This window comes from Clupea harengus, chromosome 3, assembly GCF_900700415.2.
Source record: "Clupea harengus chromosome 3, Ch_v2.0.2, whole genome shotgun sequence".
Lineage (NCBI taxonomy): Eukaryota > Metazoa > Chordata > Actinopteri > Clupeiformes > Clupeidae > Clupea > Clupea harengus.
This window is the reverse complement of record NC_045154.1, coordinates 2,236,853-2,250,191: the sequence shown is the minus strand read 5'-3', so window position 1 is coordinate 2,250,191 and position 13,339 is coordinate 2,236,853. Positions and strand designations below refer to the sequence as shown.

Here is a 13,339-nt window from a genome sequence, read left to right as displayed (position 1 = left end):
CAGTGAGACATATTCAGTTCTGCCAGAAAGGTAGGACTGAAACCACTTGAGTGCAGAGTCTGATAGTCCAATGGTGGTGTGGAGGCGCTCTAGGAGGATAGTGTGGTCCACTGTGTCAAATGCAGCAGTCAGGTCCAGGAGGATGAGGAGTGAGGGTGATCCTGCATCGGCTGTCATCAGCAGGTCATTCGTCACCCTGAGCAAAGCTGTTTCAGTGCTGTGGGCCGAACGAAATCCTGATTGAAATTTTTCAAACAAGTTGTTCTGTTTGAGATGGTCCTGAAGTTGAGAAGCAACTACTTTCTCTAACACCTTGGACAGGAAGGCAAGGTTTGAGATAGGCCTGGAGTTGGCTAGAACCTCCGGGTCCAGGGTGGGCTTCTTGAGAAGGGGACGGATGACAGCAACCTTGAGAGCAGGTGGGACATAGCCAGACTGAAGGGAAAGGTTAACAACTTTGGTGATGAAAGGACTGAGAGTGGGGATGTGTGACTTGAGCAGAGCAGTGGGAATGGGGTCCAGGGTACAGGTACAGGATTTCATTTTTCTGAGGATTTCCTCAACATGGCTCTCCCGAACCTCAGCGAGATGTACAGGAGACAGCACACTCGCAGATAAGATGTTAGTGTCATAGGGAAGCAGAGATGGAGAGCTGGACATCAGAGAGTGAATGTTGTTGACCTTGGATCAGAAAAAGTCAATGAAGCTGTTGCATTGCTCCTCTGTAGCCTCAGTTGAAGAGGATGGTTGTGGCTTCAGGAGATGGTTTATGGTGGTAACATATACCATTGCACCAATTTGCATTGTTAGCCAAGGCTATATTTCTTTGCTTTGGTCTGGCATCTGAATAAGACTACAGCCACCATTTCGCAAATGTATAGAGAAATGATTTATATCACCACCTATTTATCTCAATGCACTGAACTGACATACACTGACACTGCCTTAAGTTGTCAGGCTGGAATAAGTAAAAATCGTACCCCCTTCTGACCCCTAAATTGCAGTGTTGGGAAGTAGTGAACTACATGTAATTAAACTATAGTTGCTATGCATTGTATCCGTTAACAGTCACGGAAATGCACGAACAGTGACAACGGTATTCCAAATTCTTTCATTGTTTTAATGATTCTTTGGTTTTGTTGGGTCTTTTTCCTGTGTTGTATTTTTTCGTTTGTGTATTTTTGTTTGCTAATGTTCGGACTACTTGTTATAAGAGGTATTTGACTGGGCAATGTGTTAGATGCATTTAGGACAGTCCTGTCCTTCTAGTACTCAGCTTCAGGGTACTGGCTGGTCACCTTGCTTTAATATTGGGCTTCAGGAAGAGTAATCACACTTCTCAATTCTCCCTCGGACCAGCAGGAGTCAGTGTACCGGCGCCAGTGTCTGGGGTAAATGGAGGGTGGTCCCCTTCTCCCTACACTGCATGAGGTGAACTAGGTGTACAAATAATGAGCATTTTCATTTTCTACTATGGCTTGCTGTGTGTGTGTGTGTGTGTTATAATAAAGATATGCTGCTATTGATTACAATTTCCCAGTCAACTGTAAAGCACTTCTCTGTCTAAGAAGTTAATAGCTTTGGGGATCCTCCTAGCTAGTCATTTGTTTGTCATTTAGCTTGTCAAGGTGCAAGTCCTTACGTGGCGTAGTCTGGTCTGGTCTCTGGCTATATGTACCACCTTGTAGTGTTCTGCCACACCTGGTGTGTCACGAGAAAACATTGACAGGCCTGCCTAAACTCTTTCTGCTGTCCTGACCGTTCGCTGCAGTCTGATCCTATTCAGTTTAGTGGCTGCTCCAAACCAGACTGTGATGGATGTGCACAGGACAGATTTGATCACTGCGGTGTAGAACTGGTTCAACAGCTCCTGTGGCAGACCACACTTCCTCAGTTGCCGCAGAAAGTACATCCTCAGCTGGGACTTTTTGGGGATGAAGTTGATGTAGGTGTCCCACTTCAGCTCTTGCGAAATGGTAGTTCCCAGAAAATTGATTATCAGGGTGGAAGGGTAAGTGGGATGCCAGAGGTATGATGGGGGCTGGAGCTGGGGTGTGAATTTGTCCCTCAGACCTGCAGTAGAAGACATTCAGGTCGTCATCCAGCTCTTTATTTTTGCTCTACATGAATCTAGTTAACATGTACTGTGTCACTATACAATATCTGACAGTATGCTAATTCATCCGTTGTCCTTGCTTTGCTTTAGGAGCCACTGAGCTGCTCGTCTTCTTGCACGCAAACGAAGCTGGTTACCGTGGTGTCCTCTCCAGCAATGTAGCCTTACCCCATACTTATTAAGTGTCACCTAAACCAAACCCAGTTATTCTACTCTGTACCTGGCCAATGACGTCTCTTACGACCCTGCCTGTTTTTCTGTCTTGCAGGGTGGAGCTTGAGGACAGGTAGGTGCCTGATTGGTTGCGGGGGCCGTAAAAGGGATACCTGGCTGGTGTGTGGGGTTCCCTTTCTCCTCTTCAGCATGCATTGGACTTATGCTTTCTCTATACACTACTACACAACTTACTCTTGACTGGCATCACATTTTAGTTTTTGCTTACATTGATGGTATTTAGCATTTAACTATTATTTACTTTAATAAATAACTTTATTGAAACGTTCCACATCTGGTCTCCCTTCATGTTGCCTCACCAAATGAGCCTTGTGGGATGTAACACACCCACCCATCCCTATGCTGCGATGCCCCTTGTGCTGAACTGCCTCTCCTGGATTCCACCGCTGGAGCTTTGATCTTGACTGCTGGACCCAGACTGTGATGAGTGATGGACATCTCCAGGCTGCTCTTAGCACAGCTGGGAGTGGCAGGTGCAGGGAAAGAGAGAAAGCACCTGGGAGAACATGCAGTATCTCTGTCAAAATCAAAGAACAGAGAACATGCAGTATCTCTGTTGTACCACATTTTACCTGCCGTACCACATGACACTAAGATATTAGCCTAAATATGCATAGAACATGCATTAATATCACATTGACACATGAACTTCCTTATATTGACGGAGGTAGCTACATCTTGCAACAGTGCATAGCCTAATAATAAGTAGCCATTTACTAAGCGGTAAAAGAAACACCAGGCCTGGGAAGTAATCCATCATGGGTCATGGTTGCCTCTATAGCTGTAGGTGTAGCTATATTTCACCACAACAGCTGTCAGCCTTATGGCTACACTGTAGGTGAAGCTATATTTCACCACAACAGCTGTCAGCCTTATGGCTACACTGTAGGTGTAGCTTTATTTCACCACAACAGCTGTCAGCCTTATGGCTACACTGTAGGTGAAGCTATATTTCACCACAACAGCCGTCAGCCTTATGGCTACACTGTAGGTGTAGCTTTATTTCACCACAACAGCTGTCAGCCTTATGGCTACACTGTAGGTGTAGCTATATTTCACCACAACAGCCGTCAGCCTTATGGCTACACTGTAGGTGTAGCTATATTTCACCACAACAGCTGTCAGCCTTATGGCTACACTGTAGGTGTAGCTATATTTCACCACAACAGCTGTCAGCCTTATGGCTACACTGTAGGTGAAGCTATATTTCACCACAACAGCTGTCAGCCTTATGGCTACACTGTAGGTGAAGCTATATTTCACCACAACAGCTGTCAGCCTTATGGCTACACTGTAGGTGTAGCTATATTTCACCACAACAGCCGTCAAGCCTTATGGCGCTTAGCCTACATAGAGGTAAACCAGCCAGGCTTGCACACAGTCAACAAGAAGCAAATGTAGGCAGGTGGCGGTTCTCTGGAAATGGTCCTGTCCATCTAATTGAGTAAGCTGCACCACCTGCTTCTCTGTTTTCCTGATCTCCAGCTGACGACAGCGCTTACGTTTTCACAACTGGAAGCTAAGCAGCCGTGATAAACTGGCGGTGATCTATTGGCTATCATCTCACACAGAGTGTGACCGTGATCCACGCGTCTACCTCATGAACTCCTTGGGATGAAAGAAAGTCAAATTTCCAGCATCATGTTTCCTGAAATCCATAAGGTAGGGTGGAAATAATTTGGAAAAGGTTGTAAATATGAAATAATTGAATCGTAGTCATATGTTCCAGATCTGTTTAGAGCATTAAAAGTGCAGTCATTAGTTTTCTTCTTATATAAATAAAAATGGAAGCAAATAAAATATTTCAGGACTAACAAGAACTATGTTATTTAAAGTAGGCTACTGTAAAAACACGTGTGCTTATGAAACACACACAAGCAAATACACATTGTTTCCCTCCATTAGGAGGAATAGCATTTGGGTTTTTTTTCTGGCAATTTGACACAAGGGAAATTAACAAAAATGAATGAAAATAAAAATATAATAGGATATGGCACAGGAGTATTGACATTTGATTCTGTGAAAAATATTCTGTGTGTTATTATTGCAGCATGTTTTAGATGTTTGATGACCTGTTTTATTACTGAATTGCCTGTTTATCTCAGAACATTTAGAAAAGCACACACTTTTTTGTCTTTTGAATTACATGACAAGTTTTGTGTTTAATGTTTCTCTGGAAGGATGTTCAATATTTATGTTTCCGGAAGGCAGTATCGATGTTTATAAGCTGGGTAATCAAACTAAACTTGAAATAAATTAAACATTTACCAAAGAGAGGGACCAAATATCTTTACTCTGCCTAGAATGCCAGGCTTGACCGTATGAGCCAGCAGCCATCTGCTGCAGGGATTTTAGTCCCTCCATATGGTGTCTGCAGCTCAAGATGACACACTGACCCACGAATAAGGGACAGTCACCACGTGAGAATCCCCACTGGTTTGAGTACACCTGAGGAGAACTGTGAGTGTGTTTCTTTTTTGCATCAAATCTGTACACAATGTTTTCGATGTTCTTCCGTCTGCAGTCTACAGAACTTGATGCCTCTCCGCACTCACACATCCTCCAGGTTGAGAGCATGCCGCAGCCATCACACTGGTCCTATTCCCAGGTAAACACATTTCTTACTATAAAGGACTATAAAGTTCTCCTCTATGCTTGTATGTAAGAAACTGTTCAGGGTATGTTCCAAAGCCTAGTGAATGGCTTTAATGCCCTGAGTGTGTTGACAAACTGCAATGACACTCAATCTTTAAGTAGCAGTTGGCAACTGATGGTGATTATACTTGGCAGATGTTTGTATACCATACAAACCTGAAAAGCTGCTACAACAACCATAATACCTGCTCTAAAATATAAACATTAGAGAGGCATGCATATTTGTTTGTGTTATTGTGGGTCAGGCTGAAACAGACAAAATAGTCAGCTTTAGTTCAAGAGGAAGAGGACACTGTCATGGACACTCTTCATCTGTTGGCTGACTGAGAACTTTACTCAGCTATGCTTCTCTTTTTTCCTGAAGAATGTATTTTCTTGTTCATCATCTATGTCTTGTGCAGCAATTGGACACAAAGGTCGGGATCCTATCTCAGGTGCAGGCCACCATGAATGAGATGGTGGTGGGTAATGAGGAACATCACCATCACTCTGATGGCATCTTGCCATACATAATCAGTCAAGAGGTGCAGAGGAGCAACTTCATAAATAAGGTGATTCCACATGTTTAAGTAAGGGGTCTTCACAAGGAAATTCTGTAAAACATTTTTAACCCATTTGGTTTGTATGATTTACAGGGGGGGAACCAAAAGGCTTCTCAAATGGAAACAAGTTCCTCAGCGAAGGAACCTTCAGATTCTATAGCCACCAGACGGATTTTGAATAATACTGGAAAAGAGAGGACATGTGAAAGACAAAGGCAACCAATGTCACCAACAGGTACACTGTGAAAATATCCTGTAAAAACGGCTGCATGTTGCAGGCAGCAATTGGCCAGGAACACAGTGTTAATGTCGTCCAGTATTTTTTTATGCATAACACTCACGGTAGTAGGAATATGAAAACTAAAAAGTAATTATTTATCAGAAAATGTGTGCATAGTAAAAGTCAAAGCACCATACAAAGGTAGTATTTTCCCACAATGCAATTTTGGGCAACCATACACTGCAGGAGATCAGTTCTAAATCTCCTTTATCTAGCATACTTTATCACTCTGCAAAAAGGTTATAAAGTAGTATGCTATGTATATCACAACAACACTATAGTATATGTATTCTACTGTGTGTGAGATCTATGTGTCTATTCATGCCATGGATCAGCTTGTGCGGTATTCCAGTATGTCCTCTCTTCTAACTGCGCTTTCAGAAACACTGAAGCACTTCCACTGTCACCTCACTGAGTTTGAACTGGAGGAGATCATGGATTATTCTGAGATATGGTACTTGGGTCTGGACACCAACAAGATTGAGGCCTCCCGTAGGACACCACACAACTCTGGCTATGATGATGAGCATGGCAGTTACATTAAGGTGAGACTCTACATATTCTTCACTCTTGCAATCAGTGTTCCTTATTGACAGTACAGTTATCTTACTCTTTTAATGTTAAAGGCAGCAGTGGCTCCTAAAATAGTTACATTTTTCTACTGACACAGGTTCTACATGACCATATTGCGTTCCGCTTTGAGATTCTGGAGATGATTGGGAAAGGATGCTTTGGCCAAGTCTTCAGATGTCTTGATCATAAAACGAATGAAGTTGTTGCAATTAAGGTTATTCGCAACAAGGAAAGGTAATGGGATTTGAATAATTTGTGACGATATATAGGTAAATGTAACCAATATAGCTGCTGGGTAGGAATGTATACCTGGGCAGTGTCTTTTGCCTGGACTTATTATTATTATTATTATTATTATTATTATTATCTTTAGCCTGTGGCATGCCATAGTGTAATAAGATTGAACAATTCACTGCCTAATTATCTAAACATCAGACACTGAGATATGCCAAATTATCAAACTTAAAAAAACTATTTTGCTGTATGTGTTAACTAAATGTCACACTCACAGTTTAATGTGAACAGAGTTGAGCAATCCAGAGTATGCCTTTAAAGTCTTGTAATCTTCGGGGAACATATAGTTTGGGTTACATTTTATTTGACTAAATGATTACTAATAAGTCATCATAGTTCAAAATCACATCCCTTAAAAAAGTGGATTTTTACATGGAACCTGCTTAAATGTGGTTAGGCTTAACCATTTCATATCTAGCTACTGTGCTTCTTATGTTGATTTTCATGTCTGGTTTGTAGATTCCACCATCAGGCCTTAGTAGAGTTAAAGATCCTTGATGCTTTGAGGAGAAAAGATAAGGACAACAGCCACAATGTCATTCACATGAAAGAATACTTCTACTTCCGCAACCATCTCTGCATTTCATTTGAGCTGTTGGGGTGAGTCAGCTTTTTATATTTGTATGACAACACATACAATTTGCTTAATAAATGCAACATAATGATATGTAAGCTCTGAGTAAGGTGGCATGTGAAGGGTAATGGGTAGCACAGTGAATAGGCATTAAACATTTGCACTTTAATAAGTTGTATGAACAAAAACTATTCAGATGAAAACCCATCCACACTTATCCACCAAATCACTGACTACAAAGAGTTGTGTGTCTGTGAAACTTTGAAGTTTGATTAATCTTGCCAAGTTTGTGGTACCATGTGGTAAAATGCATTTCTGGGAAAGATGAAACCGTATGCACTTTCACCGTGGAATGTAGCCTACATAATTATATCATTTTAATTGCACATTGTTTTAGTTTAGCTTACAGTATTACATTATTTTACCTAAATAATATTTTTTTGATATGTTGATTTCAATTGAATTAAAAATCACATACATTTTAAAAATCAAAAATGTATTTACTGTGATCCAGGGATTGTTTTTCTCTTGGTCTATCTAATTGAAAGTCATTGCCATTATTTGCCGTATGTGTTATTACCTATTTTATTAATAAAACCTATACGATTTTTTGTCTGAACTACAGTTGAACTATCAATTTCTCTTGATATGTTTGGAACAGAGGGAACCTGTATGAGCTAATGAAGAAGAATCATTTCCATGGCTTCGGCTTTACACTGATTCGTTGCATAGCTCATTCCTTACTTAAGTGCCTGCAGATGTTACGAAGAGAGAAGATCATCCACTGTGATCTTAAACCGGTATTCTGTAATTATATATTTATGATTTAAATATTTGTATATAAAATGCTGATATTAATATTTGGGTATATGTATTTTATATAATGTTGTAGAAATGTTGTATGTTAAGCTACATAACAATTGAATGATGATTTAATTAATAATCTATGTCTGTAAAACAAACTTGAATGTATATCTTTGTAATGATGTTTCCTCTTTTGGTGCAAAAAAGGAGAACATCCTCTTGTGTCCCAAGGGCCAGGGGAACATTAAAGTGGTTGACTTCGGATCCAGTTGCTACGAACAGCAAAGAGGTAGAAGACACTTCTAGCAGTGGATTTTAGGTTGAATGTCAGTTATACCATTCTGAACTTGGCTAATATGTTTCTCTCATCCCCCATAGTGTACACCTATATCCAAAGCCGCTTTTACCGCGCCCCAGAAGTGATCCTTGGGCACCCATACAGTATGGCTATCGATATGTGGAGTTTGGGCTGCATCCTGGCAGAGCTCTACACCGGTTACCCCCTGTTTCCAGGGGAGAGTGAACGGGAGCAGATGGCATGCATTGTTGAGGTGCTATTGATAGGACAGTGTGTATGTGAGTGTGTGTGTATAGAAAGTGTTTATATCCATATATTATATATATAAAACCATGTGTAATTCATTCATATTATAATTACTATAACAGGTGTATAGACCAAAGAGTGACTTTTTAGACAACAAAATCTACTAAAAAGTGATGTTGGTAGTTTTGTTAATCTTTTGTTTACTTCTCTATTTTGTCTTAGGTGTTAGGAATGCCTCCTGATGACTTCATCCAGACTGCATCCAGACGGAGACTATTCTTTGGTAAGATTCTATAATCCAATATCCTATCTATACTCATAATATCAGATCTCTATGTTTATGGACCATTAGTTTGTATTAGTTGGGGCATATACACTTTTTTATATGATATGAAATGTGTATTTAGGTTCCAGCGGAAACCTTAAGAACATTACAAACAGCAAGGGAAAAATACGACACCCTAACTCAAAAGACCTGGCTAGTGTTTTGAGGACAGATGACGCTACTTTCCTGGACTTTCTGAAGGGCTGTCTTATGTAGGTATACTGATTTGGTGTGTCCCCTTGTCTTCTCCCCATGTCCTCTAACACTATGTAAAGTAAAAAAAAAAAAAACACTTATTGATTTAAATAATCTTCTGTTTAATAATAATGAAATGATTTTCCTTTAATTGTCCAGGTGGGACCCCAATAAGCGCATGCCACCGGATGAGGCCATGCAACATGAGTGGATTCAGGAGTACCTCAATAAGGCTGACATGAAAATTCAGCCACACAGAAAGCCTACTGACCAACCAGACAGCAATTATGACCTCTACGAAGCATCCAGGACAAGGAAAGGTAACATGAACTGTATTCACTGGGGCCGTATCTACTCACAATGCAATCTGGAGAACGTATGTGAAAAATGTCGCTACACAAGATAGCAACATGCACATCCCAAATTGTGATAATAATTGTGTGATGAGATCAGTCAAAGCACCAGAGGTGCTCTGGTTCACATTATGATCTGATCTCAAGTGTACACGCAATTCATGTTTGTGCAAATGATCATAGTCTTAACAAAAGGTAGGTGGCCACAGGATATGCCGTGTACTACATTTACATATGTTAGTTAGTGGATGTAGAATAAGTTACATCCCAAACTGCTATCAGTTCTAAATAAATAGATGGTTTCTTTGGTCAGAGCCCTGTTGGTAGTTCCACTCATTGTCATTGCCAAGCTAGTATAGCCTTAGCTTTGTAAAATGACTGTGAACCCAGATACAGTTTAATTGTGATATAGGTTATTTCAGAAGTGACAAAACAGTTTGTCTCTGTGATTCGGTCACAAAGCAAATGTTTATTATAAACTTCAGAACAAACTTGGCGAATTGAAATGCAAGTGTGATACAGTCACAAAACTGTTAACTACTTCATACGTGTGCCAGTATCAAAAGTTAACTGACATTTCAACTAAGCCATGGTGTAATGTCCTTTAAAAGTCATCATCATATAGTCAAAAATGTCCATGCATCATCTGTATACATCTTACTACACATTACAATGCATATTTATACACAGCTGAATTGAAATCCCACATTCTAAAAGCTCTAGGACTAACTATACTGTTGACCACTTGTACATTGGAGCGACTTATCTATTTTTTTTTATCTCAACATCATTGTCTAAGTTGCGATCTGTGACAGTGCTCTTGTCCCACATCCTTTCTGAGTTACAGATGAGACGTTGAGTTCCGGTGCCTGCGAGAGAAACATGAGAGAGAACTCAGCCAAGACGTGGTCTGCAGAGTGTCAGCAGCCTATTGGTGCATCAGCAGAAGGGCACAGTGAGGCTGTGTCTCAGCTCACCAGTCAAGTCAAGCCAGAGGCCACTGGGAAGAGACCTGTACCCATCATCATCAAACCCCAGCGGGGTACAGACATTAATCGGGCTTGGTAGGAGTCCACACAGTGCCAGACACCCATGAGGGGCTTGGATAATCTATCAGCTAAAACAACTCACTGGCTCAGAATGAGAGAGTACAAAGCGTAATATATAATTTGGGTATTGTATTGTTTTTATAAGGGATATCAGGGTTTAATGAGTTATTTTATTAAGTTATTAAGTGAGTGGAGCTGTTATCACTCAATTAGTCTGCCATTAAACAAAATCTTATTTGTTTAATAGGAATATGTTTGAATAGGAATCTTTACTGGAGGCTTTATTCAAACAGAAATGTGGATGGTACAGTGTCAGCTTATAAGTGCAGCAGTCTGCGTTTCTAATCCAATGCACTTTTTGTCAAATTCAGCGAATTGTTCCTGGCCTTCCTGTAGCTTCCTGTAGAACTCTGGCACTGTAAATGGGAAACAAACATAATGGCTCGGACCAAGCCATAAACAGTTCCAGCCAATCAACACATTGCTTCATGAGCACGGGCGGAAGGGGTGTAATTTGATTGGCTGTTGAGCTCAAATATCTACAAGATTTTGACAGAATCATGGAGTGCATCCTTATGTCCTTACAGTTTTGTGTACTTTTACTAAAGCATGATGTTTGACTGCTTTCTCTCTGCAGCAGGATATTGCAATTCAGACATTTCCATTTTCCAGACATTTGTGGTACCATTGTGGAGGAATGTCCTACCCGTTTGTACCCAATCTGGGGACCACAAGCCTTGCTATTTTTAAGACCTTATTAAAGCACCACTATGCAACAGTTTTACACTTTTAGGTACATTTGTATAGGCAACTAGTTTTGGTGTCATCTGCAAGTTCATTATGAATGACTGTCGTTCCCACTGACTGCCCAGGCTCAGCACTATAGCACTATAGTTCTGCATCGGGGCAAACGTGGTACAGGAGGTAGAGAAGTTGTTTAGTAATCAGAAGGTTGCTAGTTTGATTCCCTGTCGAACCGTCCTTGAGCAAGACACTGAACCCCTAATTGCTCCTGATGGGCAGTGTGCCATCAGTGTAAATGTAAAATGTGTATACATCCTTGTAAGTCGCTTTGGATAAAAGCGTCTGCTAAATGTCAATGTAAATGTATTATTATGTCCTCAGGCTCAGCACTATAGTTCTGCATTATTATGTCCTCAGGGTCAGCACTATAGTTCCGCATTATTATGTCCTCAGGGTCAGCACTATAGTTCTGCATTATTATGTCCTCAGGGTCAGCACTATAGTTCTGCATTATTATGTCCTCAGGGTCAGCACTATAGTTCTGCATTATTATGTCCTCAGGGTCAGCACTATAGTTCTGCATTATTATGTCCTCAGGGTCAGCACTATAGTTCTGCATTATTATGTCCTCAGGCTCAGCACTATAGTTCTGTATTATAATGTTCTCGTGTTAGGGGTCCAAGCTGTAGGAACTCTGTTGTTATTGTTCCGATTATTTTTCGGATTCATTTTTAATCCATTAAAAGTGTTTATCACAAAACATGAACCTTCATCACATTGTTCCAGATTCTCCCCACTTCCCAGACCCCAAAACATGAGGTACTGTACCCATAGCTGGCGCTATAATCATCAAGTTGGAGTTTTGGCTCAGGGACTGTGAGGACTAGAGCAGGGTTTCATTGGTGGGCCGCGGAGCAGGTTTTTAATTTTTTTTTATGTTGATTGGACGTTTGCAGTGCACCTTTTCGACTCCGAGGCCCAACTTTTCGTATTTGTAACAGATCGGGGCCCAACAGACACCCCGCTTATTTTAGCTAATCTATATTCCATTAGGCTAATTGAATCTATAATCCATTAATTCTAATTAATAAGCGATTGTTATGTGTCATAAAAAGCAACATCAGCACCTGCTACAGGTGGAAGCCTAGAAATGAATACAAGGAAATCTAACTCTAGATATTGCATCAAAATTGTATTGTGTACCAGAAAACAACATAAAACCACACAGAGCATTTTTAGTCCAAAAGAGTTTTGAAACAAAGGAACTTAGTTGCAGTAGGCCTAGGCCTATTTGTGCACAGCAAATTCTCAATTTTCCCGCTAATATCGCCACAGACTAAACCTTAACAGAGCGCCTCAACTTGATGACGCTGTAAAGTCGAACAAGATAGGATATTATTTTTATGATCTGTCTGTTATGCCTATTTATATATTTTATATTGTGTTTAAAACATCCAATTTCAATCATTGTATTAATATTAGGGCTGTCAATAGATACAAAAAATGACTAATTAATCTCACATTTTGAAATTCATTAATCTAGATTAATCGCGATTAAAAGTTTGTTTTACTTCTTAAAACTAAATCTTATAAATTAACGAGTAATCACTTTCAGACAGCGTGTATTTTAGACACTGTTGTTTAATTGTATTTTTTTTTTTAACAAAAAACTACACACAGAACTGTATTTTCAAAGAGGTCAGGCCTATAATTCATACCTATAAAGTGCCAGCCAGGTACAGACTGTGTGCCGCGCAGGGTAGATGTTAAAATGGAAGTAGCCTAGCAGCTGCCAACATGTTACGGGCACTATCAGTGCCTAAAGTGGTCAGTTTGCCACTTATCTCCCATCTGTTTGAGACGTCGATGAATTCCTCTGCACAGAATGTCGCGCCTCTGTTTTTTTTTTTTGCAATGCAATGCAAAATATCTCAATTTCCATACATTGCCAATAAAATGAGCTGTGACACCCAGGTAATTGTAATTGCTGACTGACGTCCAGTGGTCACCAGTAAAGGCAACGCTGGCAGCTTGCTCGAGGAGCTGAATTTTTCGTG

At 40.4% G+C, this 13,339-nt stretch overlaps 1 protein-coding gene across 1 annotated transcript; it reads left to right on the top strand.

Moving 5' to 3' along the window:
* Positions 1-3,837: 3,837 nt before the first annotated feature.
* Positions 3,838-11,317, top strand: dyrk4 (dual-specificity tyrosine-(Y)-phosphorylation regulated kinase 4). The gene is made up of 14 exons (XM_031564150.2): positions 3,838-4,012; positions 4,875-4,958; positions 5,407-5,556; positions 5,641-5,782; positions 6,209-6,372; positions 6,498-6,634; positions 7,154-7,294; positions 7,930-8,068; positions 8,280-8,361; positions 8,451-8,623; positions 8,839-8,899; positions 9,024-9,153; positions 9,296-9,456; positions 10,337-11,317. Exons 1-14 carry the CDS (start codon positions 3,965-3,967, stop codon positions 10,555-10,557), a joined length of 1,833 nt encoding a protein of 610 aa, XP_031420010.1. The 5' UTR covers positions 3,838-3,964; the 3' UTR covers positions 10,558-11,317.
* The last annotated feature ends 2,022 nt before the right edge of the window (positions 11,318-13,339 follow it).

Excerpts from the sequence above, each read along its gene's own strand:
- dyrk4 (XM_031564150.2), top strand. The coding sequence starts at position 3,965 with ATGAAAGAAAGTCAAATTTCCAGCATCATGTTTCCTGAAATCCATAAG. Across the intron at positions 5,783-6,208 it reads GCAACCAATGTCACCAACAG|AAACACTGAAGCACTTCCAC; the intron begins GTACACTGTGAA and ends CTGCGCTTTCAG. Across the intron at positions 6,373-6,497 it reads AGCATGGCAGTTACATTAAG|GTTCTACATGACCATATTGC; the intron begins GTGAGACTCTAC and ends CTACTGACACAG.